Source organism: Metarhizium album (genome assembly GCF_000804445.1).
Source record: "Metarhizium album ARSEF 1941 chromosome Unknown scaffold_1, whole genome shotgun sequence".
Classification (NCBI taxonomy): domain Eukaryota; kingdom Fungi; phylum Ascomycota; class Sordariomycetes; order Hypocreales; family Clavicipitaceae; genus Metarhizium; species Metarhizium album.
In genome coordinates, this window is record NW_024467575.1 from 1,455,675 (window position 1) to 1,468,966 (window position 13,292).

Consider the following 13,292-nt stretch of genomic DNA (forward strand, 5'->3'; position numbering starts at 1 on the left):
AAAAGACCAAAGAAAAAAAAAAGAGTATAGGCAGTTTGGCGTCCTGGGTGTAAATATGCGTAGTACACAGAGTTGAGGGGAGCAGCTATATGCAATTGAGCATACGTTGCCCCTTGTACGTTCCTCAGGGTATCATCACGGTCATTATTAAATCCTCCCATCTAATTAATCAGCGGCTCCTGCTTCGTCGACGACGACTAGTCGAGCGGGGGCGCCGCCGTTCTCGTCGGGGCGATGCACTACGGTCTCGCCTGCGTCCATCGTCCCGATCCCTCCTGTCTCTGTCTCTGTCTTGGTCTCGGTCTCTGTCCCTGTCTCTGTCTCTGTCCCTGTCTCTGTCTCTGTCCCTGTCCCTGTCTCTATCTCGCTCTCTATCGCGTCGGTCCCGGTCTCGCTCACGACTCCTGTCCCTGTCCCTGTCCCTGTCCCTATCACGGTCGCGATCACGGTCGCGATACCTGGCCCTATCGCGGCTGCGGCTCCTGGATCTACTTCTGTACCGGTCATCTCGCCCTGATGGTGGAGGAAAGTGTTAGAGTTGCTGTTGATTGTTGATACAGAAAAACGCTGCACTCACCAATCTTCTTGTCGTCTACACCGGGGATAGGGAGGCCCTTGGCTTTGGCATCCTTCTGGGCCGCCAGGTAAGCTTTGGCTTCCTTTTCTCGTTTCCGCACTTCTTCCAGTTTCCACTCTTCGTGCTCCTCGCGGGCGGCGGAGGCGGTGCGGACAACCGATGTGCCGGGGCGGGAGCGAGAGCGACTCCTTCTATCGCGGTCCCGGTCACGATCTCTGTGACGGTCACGCTCGCGGAACTTGTCCCGGTCTGCGTCTCTATCGCGATCTCTGTCCCTGTCACGTGCTCGCTCACGGCTGGACCGTCGTGGCGAACGGGCGGACGCTCGAGGATCATAATGATCGTACCGATCTGCTACGCCGCGGCGGCTGTCCCTTGATCGACTCCGTTCGCGTCTTCGAGACCGGCTCCTGCGTCTGTCCGTCCTGCCTGAGGTGCGTGAGCGGTCTCGCTCACGGCTTCGGTCCCAATCCTTGTGGTCTGTCCTTGCGCGGGACCGACTGCGTTCGCGTCGCTCGGACCGTGCCGGGGATCTGGTGCGGTCTCTTCGTCTTGACCGACTCCTACGTCGATCGGTCCGGTCCCGCGAACGGCTTCGCTCACGGCGGTCGTCCCTCCTCGGCCGAGACCGGGTCCTGTCCCGTCGCAGCTTTGATCGACTCCTATTGCGCCTGTCCCGGTCGCGAGATCGGCTTCTTTCTCGCCTTGGAAATTGTGAGCGCCTGTCTCGCCGGCGACTATCCCCACGTTGACGACTCTTCTCCCTGTGCTTCTCGCGATCCCTCTCGACTGGCCGAGAAGCGCTGCGGCTGGATCTCATTTCGTCGCGAAAGACGGATACCTTTGGATCTCCCGTTGTTCTAGAGTCTCGTCTCTCGCTTCTGGGGTCACTTTCACTGGCCTTGCGAGAGTCCCGCTTGATGGGATTGATTGCGGATGCAGGAGCGCTCTTTCGGGGCGGCGGTGCTAGCGCGGCATCAACTTCAAGCTCAGGCTTTGTGTGATCAGATCGGGAGCTTTCCCGTAAAAGGTCTGCTAAAGCCTCTTGTTCCAGTCTTTCATTGTCTTCCTTGGACATCTTTTGATGTGACGTTGTGTCTTTGGTCTTGGACCTATCGCGCCGACGATCCCTTGACCAATCACGCCCTCGGTCCTTGTCCCTATCCTGATCTCTGGATCGGTCTCTGGATCGATTTCGGGATCGATTTCGGGATCTGTCTCTAGATCGCTCGCGGTCCCGCTGATCCCTCTCCTTTTCACGAAGCTCACGCTCCTTGTGCCTTTTTTCTCGCTCCAGATCCCGGAGGCGTTCCCTCTCAGCACGTTCCTCCTCTCGCTTTCTGCGTCGCTCGTCTCTTTCTGCCTGGCGCTTCAGCTCGGCTTGTTCCCGCTCCCGCTCCTCCTTCTTCTGTTCCTCCTGCTTGATGCGACGCTTCTCTTCTTCAATGGCGGCTTCTTTGAGACGCAATTCCTCGCGCACTCGTTCGCGTTCCGCCTGCCGTGCCTCTGTATCCGCAGCGTATTCCTCATCGGTTTTTGCGCCGCGGATGCGCTCTGCCTCAGCGGCCTCTTCACCAATCTCAGCTCGTCGAATCTCGCGAATGCGCTCCTCAATAGCGTCAATGTCGATTAGTTTAGCAATGACACCTTCCGCCTTCTGATAGACACCTGATCGTTCCAGCGCGCCATCAATGAGGGCGCTCGCCTTTAGCCGGTCGAGGGTGAGGAGTTGCTGGGGGTTGCGGTCAACCTCCTTCTCCGCTACCTCGAGGATGGCCTGTTTAACTGTAGCCTCGCAGTCCTGTGAATCATGTGAGCGTGTCTTCCCAGCACCTCATGCACGTAAACAGAGATCATACACTGGCTTCGAACTTCTCCCAGACTTGCTTTCGAATGGAGTCGTAGGCTCCGCCCTTTTTGAAACTATGCTTCAGGGACTCTATTGCGGCTCGAGTTGCCGAGGACAATGGAAGATCGGATGCTTTGAACTTTCGCGGGGCTGAATGACTTGCAACAACATCTCCCGGTTTGCTAGGCTTCTCAGCAAAAGTTGCCATGTTTTCGCTCGGTCGCGTCAGAACAGTGTGCATACGCGTACGCGAACAGACATTTTCGCCAGGATATCCCGTCAGCCCTTTGTTCTGTGCATCTGCCACAAGCAGACGCGCAGTTTGCTGCTTTCTTGAACTGACGTGCAAAAGGATGACTTGGCAATTCAGGGTTGGCATTTTCCGGACTAATAAAAACGCAATCGCCACCGGTCCACGTGACTTGACGGCCAGTCGGCATCTACCCGGGAATCGTTAAATCTGACGTCGACTCAATAAACCAGGACTTGAAACACACTTGTGATCTTCACATGAGTGTTTGGAGAAGGGTAAGTCGCCGAAGAATTCACAAGTTTCTATACCTTGACGGATGATTCGGCCCATCTCTATCAGCCTATTGAACAGCTGCCACATTCTCACTCTGCTGTGCTGCCCAAGTCAGGACAACGTCACTTCCTCTCACTCTCACATGCAGGATGAAGGGATGTGCGCCCTCTGTCATTTCTTTCCACGATGCCCCGGTCTGTCGATTGATTCACCAATCACCAACTTCCTTAGATGGCAGGAATCGCTTCCTGGCGAGGCCGGATTCACAGATCTATCTACTGAGCGGGCCAGTCAACAGCATTAGTAGTAGTACACGTTATTACTTTCATACATTGAACTAAATGGATATGGATATCACAGAGGCCCGTAGAAATGTCGTAGAGGAGATGTCCCGCCCGCAACAAGCAACACGCAACGCCATGCCCGGAAATGCTGCGCCCCGAAGCGCTCGAGGATGATAATACGTTGGAAAGTCTAGAACTCGCCCTCGCCACCGTTACCCACCACGTTTGCTGTCCAGAGACCAACAAGTCCCCACCAGTTCACTTTCCAGCCTCGCCAGAGACCTTGTAGGCCCTGTCCCTTGATGCGGCTGGGTTGGGACGTCTTGTTCTTGGCTTTCCCTTTCCTAGCGACAGCCTTGGATAAGGCTGGGTTCTCGCGACTGCCTTCTTCCGAGGTGATGTGATACATGGTGCCGATGATGCCGTTGTATCGGCCAATAGGCACAATAGTGTCGAGCTTCTGCTCTGTTCCTCCTCCAAGAGCTTTGGTATACGCTGGGCTGGAGAGAACGGCCATTTGACCGCGCCGCAGAGTGGTTTCAATAGGCAGTTTGATAAGGATGGCGGCTGAAGAAGCAAAGAATTTGGCCACAGAGAAAGTCATTGGCGATGCTTGGCTGTCGATGAGGAAGCGAGTTCGGAGCACAAGCGGCGTCGAGAGAGTTAGGAGAGGATGGATGAGAGAGTTCAAAACAGTCGGAAGCGCGATTGCCGACGGGCAAAGGTACGAAGGGAGATCTCGAAGGTTGGCAAGTGTTCGGCGTTGTCCTTTGGAAACAGGGGTCATGATGAGTCTGTCGTGGTAAGCGGCGTCTTCGCATATATAATGACCTGTGGAAGGACCAACCTTGTGCGCACAAGATCCAGGGGAGACAGGAGCACACCAGTCGCAACCGCAGCGGTAGCAGCTACAAATAGCGAAGCCCAGGGGTATGGTGACGCAATGTCAATCAACCGATCAATGTCGTCCTTTACGCCCAGATCGGGGACGTTGAAGATGGCGCTGACGAAACTTCTCGACCAGTTTTCGAGTAAAGATTGAAGCACAGAATAGAGGAAAGTCGCATTCGAGCCCTTCCACACACCCCACGCACCATCCTTTTGCCAAAGCTGTGCGATGACGTCAAGAATCGAGTCTGGTTTGCGGATAGCCAGGTAATGCTCTGGAACCATAGGCCGCTTGGGGACTTGCGACTGCCGCGGAGATGGTGCGCGATGACTACCTAATCTTCTGCTATATGACGGGGTGGGCGTGCCGGGCGCATTGGAGGTAAAGAAGGCGGGCTCGTCGCCTTCAGAGTCGGAGTCAAGATACTGTCCAGGTCAGCCACAGACTCGAGAGGCAACGGGCCCGGGTCCGTCCTCACATCGTATACTGGGCCTCCTTCTTGGCCAGAGTTGTGCCTCTTGAAGCCCCCTGGCTCTGCGGTTTCCCAGATGGCGTTATCGTCCTGATCCCGAGCTTGCAAAATAGTCTTTGCCACCTCAAAGGGCTGGGCCATCAATACGGACGTATACTTCCATATCAGCTCCTCTACCAGCTCCTTTGCATTTTGTATCACCGAAGGTGAAGAATCGCTCAAATAGTCCCTGTAATCAATATCGGCAAGCACATCACGCGCCTTGGATGCGTACCGGGCAGTCCCCGTGGCGTTGCCCGCAGCGAAGGGGTTTGCGCTGGGTGCCGAAGCGGAATCCGCCGTCTCGCCTATGACAGGTGCCCTATAGTAGGGTCGTAGCGGATTCACACCGTCTCTGAGCGTGGCCATGGTTGGTGCCGAGCGAGCAAAATCATTTGGAGTGCGCCCGTTGCGTCGGAAGCTTGCTTGCTTGCTTGTTTTGGCTTCGAGTCTGCGACGGAGGTTCGAATGACTGGACTCTGGAGAGAGCTCGGAGATAACAGGGATAGCGGCGGCTGACGGCGAATGGATTTCCCGGGCTGCTGCTTATCGACAGCAGATGGACCTGCGGCTCCCTGGCCTTGGGTCGGCAATCCGCCACTTATCGGAGCTGTATTTGCAAGCGTTTTGTGTTTTTTTTTCCTTTGCTCGGAATTGCGAGCGCTCTCGACTTGGATCCTGCGTCGCCGTCCTCCGACGGTATACGTATTCCGCGCCCACCTGCACCATGTGCTGAGGTTCAATCGGGGCCACGAGCGTCATTCCTATCGCACCGGCTTCTTGTGATCCTACAGGTGATGACAAACGGTCAACACCTCGAGCACTTTGGACGCACCTGCAAGACCCATCGACAGTCAGTCACATAACCGCGAGGACAATGGCAACCTTCTCAAGGACGCTCGCATCTCGTCTTGCGGCGGTGCCTGCCGCGGCTTGTCGACGAGTGCAACGACAACAAATGACCACGATTGCAGCTTTCACATCAAAATGTCCAACGCGGAGTCGGAGTGCGCCGGGAGCGTTCCGTTTGTCTGTGCTGCCGCCTCGATCATTCTCAACCACCATACCAAGCCGCCACGGCCATATCGACCCTCCGAAGCCCGGTGAGGAGTGAGTGCAGCCTACAAACGCAAGCGACAACAGCGGCCCAAAAACAAACACGAAAAGAATTTACACCGAGAAACTCGCTAACTGATTCAGGCTCTACGTCACCTTTGTTGAAAAGGATGGCCAGGAACACAAATTTGCAGTCTCAGAAGGTGATAATCTGCTAGATATCGCTCAAGCCAACGATCTCGAAATGGAGGGTGCATGCGGCGGCTCATGCGCCTGCTCAACGTGCCACGTTATCGTTGCCGACGAGGAGTTTTACGATAAGATTCCCGAGCCAGAGGACGACGAAAACGACATGCTGGATCTGGCATTCGGCCTCACAGAGACGAGCCGACTGGGCTGTCAGGTCAAGATGACAAAAGAACTGGACGGCCTAGTCGTCAAGCTGCCCTCAATGACGCGGAACCTCCAGGCCAGCGATTTTCAATGAGATGATGTTGTAACAGTAGTTGCCGGGACATACCCTTTATAAAACGCCTTGTACAATATGTATGGATAGAAGAACGCATTGTCCTCCGTCCATAGCCTGAGAACGCCGGAACATATGTGAGGGTATCTTTGACTGCATTTTCAGGCGATCAAAAAGCACTATATATACCTGCTTGACTCCTCTTTCCAGACAGCAATCACCAACCGTCGCCTGTGTACTTTTCAAGTCGTCTGGATCCACGAGAAGGCCATTCCACTTAAGCCTCCTCCAAAGCGCCCCTTTTCAATCCCCCTCCGCCGGAGCTGATGAGATCCAAAAAGCCCTTCTTACTCATCTCATTAACCTTTTCCTCGCGGTTATTGATACCTATCACGCCCTGCTTCCTCGCGTCTTTTTCCGCCTCGGCGGCTTTGACCTGCGCAGCTCTCACGGCATTAAAGAGCTTCACCACACCTCTTTGGGCGACCTTGCGCAGCTTTCGCTCCGTGTTCAGAATCTCGGCCGTTGATGATTCAACTTCACCGGTGATGCAGTCCCGACTGGCTACGAGAACATCTTTGACGCGGCCCTTTTCGAGAGCCTTCTTCTTCTGGTCGCGCAGGTGGCGCTTTGCCTTGGCTTCTAGGGCGCTGTCGACGGCCGCTTTGGACGCTTCGTGTGCGGCCGCACTTCTCGAGAGGACGGGATCGGAGCGTTTTGACGATGATAACTTTGTAGACAGGATCTTTGAGATGGATGTGGCGAAGGCGCTAGGATCGTTGCGCTTTGATTTGCGGTGGCTCGTGGCATTGTCTGAGCCGAGCTCATATTCGTCAACATCTGATACTTCGTCCTCGTCCTCATCCTGGTCCTCGTCTTCCTCGGCAGACTCGGCGCTGTCTTTTCTCGGTGTCTCTACTGGAGTTGAAGACCTCTTGGCTTTCTTCGCTCTGGGCCTTTCGTCTTCCGCACTTGAAGAGCCAACGTCATCCGACTGTGCCACATCGTCGACGGTTGCGTTGTGAATATCGTCATCCGAGTCGAGCAGGTTCACGGCATCAAAATCCTGGTTGTCCTCGCCGTCGCTGCCTGAGCCGCTGTCATATTGTTGCGTCTGCTGGCGTTTTTGTTTCTTGGATGGGCGCTGGTGCTTGGCGTCGAATGCTCGCTTCTTTGAGCCCCCCATTGTATGATTGCTGTGCTCAGACTTGTACGTCAGTGTTGGCGAGAAGCGTGGCGCAGGTGGTGAAGCTCGAGGAAAAGTTGATCATTCTGCCGGGTAATTTTTGTGGACGGGAAGGGGCACCTGGCAGGCGGTGTGGAGGGGACCCCGGCCCCTCCCTTGGACACGGCTCGCAGCGGGCAACTTTGCGTGCTATGCTGGGAAAGTGTCGATTGTCTTTGGACCAATGACCGTTCGACCCAGAGAATCTGCAAGCGACTTGTGCGGTTGTGCTGCAGTCCGGCATCGACAAGACGCCTTGGATTAGAAGCCGCACGTTGCTCGGATGAGCGGGCCGGTCCAGTCCTTGCATTTGGGGAACCAGTCACCTGTAGTCTATGAACAGGCTTGCACGATATCACTAGGCGTGTCGTGACCCGTGAGCCTTTGGTTGGTGGCAGAATCATATCAACCAAGGGGGGTTGCGTTGCCATCGTGTTGGTCATTCACTCTTTCTCCGTCCTCGATCTCGATTTCACGCCAGGATTTATTGATGCTGGCGACAATTAAGCTCGCTCGCTGGGGTGCAGATCCAACAACCCACGCATCCCTTCTGCCGCATCCGTCCATGCGGAACGAAACAACTGTCTACTATGATTCCTAGATCGGTATTGCTCGCTTCCCCGCCAGGGCCCTTCTTGCTATCCCGCCCAGGTGGTACGAATATGAATGGCCTCCCAGTGGTGCCAAGTCGACAGCGATTGATGGCCGCGGCAGCTTGGAAGCACGTGCATATTATCAGGGCGTGTCAGGCTCTCTGCGACTGGTATGAAAAGCCCAACAGTGACAATGATGGTAAAAAGAGCACAATCAGAACTATGGCGAAATGATCAACGCAAAGTAGAAGACACATATTTCCATCTCATTGCGCCGTCTCCTTCTCGGTGACGGTGGTAGAATCAATCCGCACAGCCATACCCGCTTCAATGCTAATTTAGTCTGGTTGGACCTCCTAGACCGGAGCAGACCATTCTGAACAGTCTCATTGGTTGTCCATGGCTCGATTGCATAGATCGTCAGCGTCTTCATTCTCATACCTTGGAATCCAGATGTAGCTCACGGTCCCCAACTCTTTCAACCTGTCATCAAGGTCGGAGGCCTCTTCGATCAGATCTCGGTTGGCGACCTCGTAGCCTGCAGCATTGATCCATCCGTTTTCGCACCACTTGTAAATCCATTCCGTCATACAGCCAATCGCATATCTAGAATCCGAATAGATCTTGAGTTTGAGATACGGGTTCGTGTCCAGGGCATCATACTTTTCCAAGGCTAGCTCCAGTGCCAGGATGATGGCTGTGATTTCGGCTCGCTGGTTTGTTGGTGTGGGATAGTCGGGTAGGCATCTGTAGTGACCCCTGGTTTTTCCATATTTGCTCTTGAAAACGGCGGCAGCGGCACCTATCGCCCAAGATCTTCCATTGCCTCTGCAACCGCCGTCGGTGAAGATTTCCATAATATAAACCATGCTGACAGGCTAGGTGGCGCTCGAGCGGATGCGATGCTCTGCGTTGTGCTAAAATGCGAGTGCGTGCGTGCGTGTTGTATGTGTGTTGTGGCTAGAGTCACGAGAGGAGCGAACACGTCGTTGATCCTTGCCAGCTATAAAAACCCTAACCCTGGATCGCTATGTCATCGTGGGAACCCTACCATACCAATATTAGCTAAAAGATACCTGCTAAGACATAATGAGGTACGTACCTGGGTGCCTGGTACTTACAGTTATTTGGCCACGTAACCGCACGGAATTAGGATAATGCGCACACGAAGCGTGGAGCCGAGCGCCCCTTTTTATAGGGCGTACACAATTCTCTCTTTTGTACTCCGTAGCTCAATCAAGGCTTTTTAGTATCATCTACGTGATATTTAGCTTGGATGCCCACCGCTATCGTGTGACACCTCGCATGTCCCTAGAGCTCATGGAACATGACAGCAACCCACCTATTCAAATGTCCTTTGACGCGGGTCTGGTCCCCCCCCCGGCTGAGTTTGAACGTCAAGTTTCTGGAGGTGGGTGTACAAGTCTCGTGGCACTAGTTACGAGGACAGAATGCTGCACGGTGACTAAACCGAAGCAAGACTCAAAGTCCAACAGGTGCCTCAGTATGAATTGTACGTCAAGCGGCCTGGAAATGTTTACCAATCTACCTAGCTAAGAATCGGACGACCGAGGGTATCAAGCAGTAATACAATGCGCACACCATCTCTGTCAACGCGCCGTAATCGACACCCTAAGAGTGGATTTATACCGAGCAATTAAATAAACTTGAGCCGGTCCCAAAACGAACTCATCATATTTGCAGCTTCTTCTACTGTAGGCTCGGAAAGCTGGGTGGTCCACCGCTCCTTACCATCAATATATAAAGTATATTGCAGCACGCTCCGACCATGGATATTTTGAACTGTGAATGATCCAAATTTTGAGCTTCCGGAAGGAATATAGCTATTGTCTGTCAGCACGGTGGACGCCAAGTAGAACCAGGGAGCTTACTGCAACTTGACGTCCTCGCTGTCAACTTGCTTGTACGTGGGAATTGGTGACGCAAATTGATTCAACGGACTTGTGGAGAACTCGTACACGGCAGCAGATTCAGGCCACTTCGACTCGGAAGGCGGGGGGAATTTGGTCGCGGCAAACTCATGACGGTCCCCAGAGAGGATAACGACGGACGTACCTCGAGTTCCAGCATTCCACATGGCCCTGAGAATTTTCCGCCGCTCCACCAAAAACCCGCCCCAAGTATCCTTGACATTTACGGGCCAGTTCTTGGTGAAAGGGACGGAAGAAGCTACAAACTTCCACTTGACTCCTTTGGGCTCGGGACGGTCAAGCCAGGCCAGAAAATCAGCCAACTGATCTTGACCCAGCATGGTTTTGTCCTCTTCTTCAAATGGAGCGTTATTGCTGGACCGGTGGCTTCTGGTATCTAGCATGAAGAAACTAGCGGGTCCTTGGACAAACTCGTACCAAGTAGCATCCTGACGATGCGTGTCTCTGCTGCCGGCCTGGACAGCTTTTGGCGGATTAACGCTGGCCTGGTAGGTTCGCCACGGACCAACGGCAGCATTGTAAATCCCGGTAGTGTTGGAGGACCAGTCGTTGGAAATTTCGTGGTCGTCAAGTACATGAATCCAGCTCAAGTTTTGCGCGACAGGGGCCCAGTCAGGCGACGCGTAGACTTGTCGGTACTGCATGCGATATTCCTCGATTGACTTGCCGAAACGTTCCGGGACATCCACATAAATGAAGTCGCCTAAGAAAAGCATAAACTGGGCACCCATGTCGGGAAGCTTCCTCGCCAGATGGCGGAGTCCGGGAATGGCCAATGCATGATCCATGGGATTGTACGGGAAGCGCGGGAGAATGCAGGATGTTGAGAGAAACGTAAACTTTCCATCATTGACCGTAGGCATGCTCCCCGGCTTAGGAGGGCTAAGAAATTTGCCCGAATGGTTGTTTGACGTTCTCCACTCATACCATAGTTGCTCAGAATGCCTCAAAGGGACGGTAATAGCCTTTGTGAAGTCAGTTTCATTGGTAGTCTGTTGTATGCCGACGGCATGGGACCAGGCTGAGCCAGGAACAGAAGGCTCAGTAGCCTTGACTCGTATTTGCAAGGTGACGGGCATCCTGGCTTGGTCTGGCTCGCGGATGAGGAAGTTGGCTTCACTGTGCGAGAGGTATCCTAAACGAGCGAACGAGAGGTCTTCAGAAGAGTAGTACAACCGCGCGCGGAACAGTGCATCAGCAGTCAACAGTGCAAGAACAACGTTGATGAGAAATGTGAGAATAGACAACTTTGGTCGAGTAGCACTGGGATGTCCGTAAAGAAGCACCTTCCAAGGCCGTTCGATTTTCTCCTCAAGTACGATTGTCTCGTCGACATCGACTTCCTGGGCAACTACCTCTGGCTCCGGCGGTTGGTCAGTTTCGGAGAGTAAAGGGGTTTCCGATGTAACTGTTGTCTGCTTCACAGTGACGTCGACTTCATCGTCAACGATTTCAAGAGCCGGTACAGTTCTGTAGCTGGCGACATAGGCGGGAACGTAGATTACGAAGAGCGCGAAGGTGATGGAGGGAAAGTGGGCCTTGGAGCTGTCAGAGCTATCACAAGACGCTTCAAACTTCAACACATCATTTCATACCGGGAACTACCGAATCTCGTTAGTCAAAAATGTCTCAACGAAGTAATACCAAGACGCACAAATCTGAAGAACAGGAGCGCGGATATTCTCAAGGCGACCGAGGTCACCTTGGCTATTGTTGCCTGCACTGGCATGGTGATGTTGTCATGCGGGAAGTGCAACAGCGGAGTGTGAACGAGGAAGGTGGTCGAATGATCAGACGAGGTATGAGGCCGAACTCATGGCTATTTTCTCGGAAAGAAGGAGAGTGGAGAAGTCGGCTGTGATGGGACAGGATACATCACAGCATTGCGCAAAGAGGCTGAGAAAGGTGGCGAGGAGGACCTGATGGTGATGAGCTGGTGATGCGGGTTTGGGCCTGAGTCTGCTTTGATCCAATGCTTTGGTTCAACCAGACCAGGCGGCGTGTCATCTAATTGGCAGACACACCGCGGGGTGGGGAGGAGCCTAGCGCCTACGGGTCAAGTTCGAATGGCGGACCACAGATGTCTTCAGCTTCAGGGGTCGGTCCTTGTGAAAATCCGCGCCGGACTCGACATCGTGGCCGCTTTGGTTTTCGGGGCGCATTTCAACACCATATCAGCGCAAGGAAGGTGCTGCATTTTGCAAACAAAACTCCATCCCCTGTTGCGATTCGGCTCGCACTTTCAGTTGCGTGCAGAAATATAGCACCCGGCGCCATCATGAGATTGTCGACGATTAGCGCAGGGCTCATTGCCTGCCTGGCCACCAATGTTGCCGCCACGGCCCTGACCTACAAGCTCGACGCCAACGAAAAGGCTTGCTTTTTCACGGATACCAAACAGGACAACGAGAAGATCGCATTCTACTTTGCGGTATGAGTCCCGCCATACCTGGCCTGCGGCTTTTGCACAAGGGCATGGGCATGTGCTAACCGTCCACCATTCAGGTCCAATCTGGCGGCTCCTTCGATGTCGACTACATTGTCGAGGGTCCCAATGGCAAGCTGATTTTGCGCGGCGAAAAGGAACGACAGGGAGACTTTGTCTTCACCGCTCAGCATGCTGGCGAGTACTCATTCTGCTTCAACAACGAGATGAGCACCTTTGCCGAGAAATACGTCGATTTCCAGATTTCGGTAGGGACGCACACGACCGACCCCAAGCGCCACCCGAGTCAGACTAACACACCGTATCACAGGTTGAAAACGAAGCCCGAACTGCTCAGCTGCCTTCCAAGCAAGGCACAAGCCCCGAGCAGACTTCTGTCCTCGAGGACTCCCTCTTCAAGATCTCCAGCCAACTGTCTACCATCTCTCGAAACCAGAAATACTTTCGAACCCGTGAGAACCGCAATTTCTCTACTGTCAACAGCACCGAGAAGCGAATTGTCAACTTTAGCATGATCCAAATTGGCCTGGTTATCTGCATGGGCGCTTTGCAGGTGTTCGTCGTCAGATTTTTCTTCCAAGGCGCGCGTAAGGGCTACGTTTAAATTTTTTATTTCATTCATCCATCTTGGTTTAGCATGTTACGAGGGCGCACGTGGGCAAAAAGGAAAGGGGAATCGGTGGCCGACATGGGTACAATATGTATAGCAATGGGCATAGAACCTGGAGGTCGTCAAATTTGTGAAAATCAGCGGAGTAGAGGTGGCCGATCTCTTAAAATGGCGGATTTGAAGTATCATTGCATAATTGTGTATTGTTCGGCCTTTTGTTTGCATGTATCATGAATACTTGTTCTTCCATGATGATATGAAGGTGGATTAATTGATTCTCCACTCCAAATCTATTAAGCCTAAAATTC

At 53.5% G+C, this 13,292-nt stretch overlaps 7 protein-coding genes across 7 annotated transcripts; 2 read left to right on the top strand and 5 right to left on the bottom strand.

Annotated features, from left to right (window-relative positions):
• Nucleotides 1–169: 169 nt before the first annotated feature.
• MAM_00405 (arginine rich protein) lies at nt 170–2,634 on the bottom strand (the record flags this gene model as incomplete). Its single annotated transcript, XM_040819204.1, has 3 exons — nt 170–513; nt 578–2,378; nt 2,437–2,634. 3 exons carry the CDS (start codon nt 2,632–2,634, stop codon nt 170–172), a joined length of 2,343 nt encoding a protein of 780 aa, XP_040682469.1.
• Nucleotides 2,635–3,426: 792 nt separating this feature from the next.
• Nucleotides 3,427–5,005, bottom strand: MAM_00406 (Mitochondrial carrier domain protein; the record flags this gene model as incomplete). Its single annotated transcript, XM_040819205.1, has 3 exons — nt 3,427–4,030; nt 4,084–4,550; nt 4,604–5,005. The coding sequence occupies 3 exons, from the start codon at nt 5,003–5,005 to the stop codon at nt 3,427–3,429; spliced, it is 1,473 nt and encodes a 490-aa protein (XP_040682470.1).
• A 618-nt stretch (nt 5,006–5,623) lies between these two features.
• On the top strand, nt 5,624–6,179 carry MAM_00407 (2Fe-2S iron-sulfur cluster binding domain containing protein; the record flags this gene model as incomplete). Its single annotated transcript, XM_040819206.1, has 2 exons — nt 5,624–5,739; nt 5,837–6,179. The coding sequence occupies 2 exons, from the start codon at nt 5,624–5,626 to the stop codon at nt 6,177–6,179; spliced, it is 459 nt and encodes a 152-aa protein (XP_040682471.1).
• Nucleotides 6,180–6,435: 256 nt separating this feature from the next.
• On the bottom strand, nt 6,436–7,344 carry MAM_00408 (DUF1665 domain-containing protein; the record flags this gene model as incomplete). Its single annotated transcript, XM_040819207.1, has 1 exon — nt 6,436–7,344. The coding sequence occupies one exon, from the start codon at nt 7,342–7,344 to the stop codon at nt 6,436–6,438; it is 909 nt and encodes a 302-aa protein (XP_040682472.1).
• A 1,018-nt stretch (nt 7,345–8,362) lies between these two features.
• Nucleotides 8,363–8,845, bottom strand: MAM_00409 (ribonuclease H1; the record flags this gene model as incomplete). The annotated part of the gene is made up of 1 exon (XM_040819208.1): nt 8,363–8,845. The coding sequence occupies one exon, from the start codon at nt 8,843–8,845 to the stop codon at nt 8,363–8,365; it is 483 nt and encodes a 160-aa protein (XP_040682473.1).
• Nucleotides 8,846–9,864: 1,019 nt separating this feature from the next.
• On the bottom strand, nt 9,865–11,657 carry MAM_00410 (alkaline phosphatase family protein; the record flags this gene model as incomplete). The annotated part of the gene is made up of 3 exons (XM_040819209.1): nt 9,865–11,466; nt 11,524–11,529; nt 11,583–11,657. 3 exons carry the CDS (start codon nt 11,655–11,657, stop codon nt 9,865–9,867), a joined length of 1,683 nt encoding a protein of 560 aa, XP_040682474.1.
• Nucleotides 11,658–12,206: 549 nt separating this feature from the next.
• Nucleotides 12,207–12,978, top strand: MAM_00411 (endosomal cargo receptor (Erp3); the record flags this gene model as incomplete). The annotated part of the gene is made up of 3 exons (XM_040819210.1): nt 12,207–12,359; nt 12,434–12,622; nt 12,685–12,978. 3 exons carry the CDS (start codon nt 12,207–12,209, stop codon nt 12,976–12,978), a joined length of 636 nt encoding a protein of 211 aa, XP_040682475.1.
• Between the last annotated feature and the right edge of the window lie 314 nt (nt 12,979–13,292).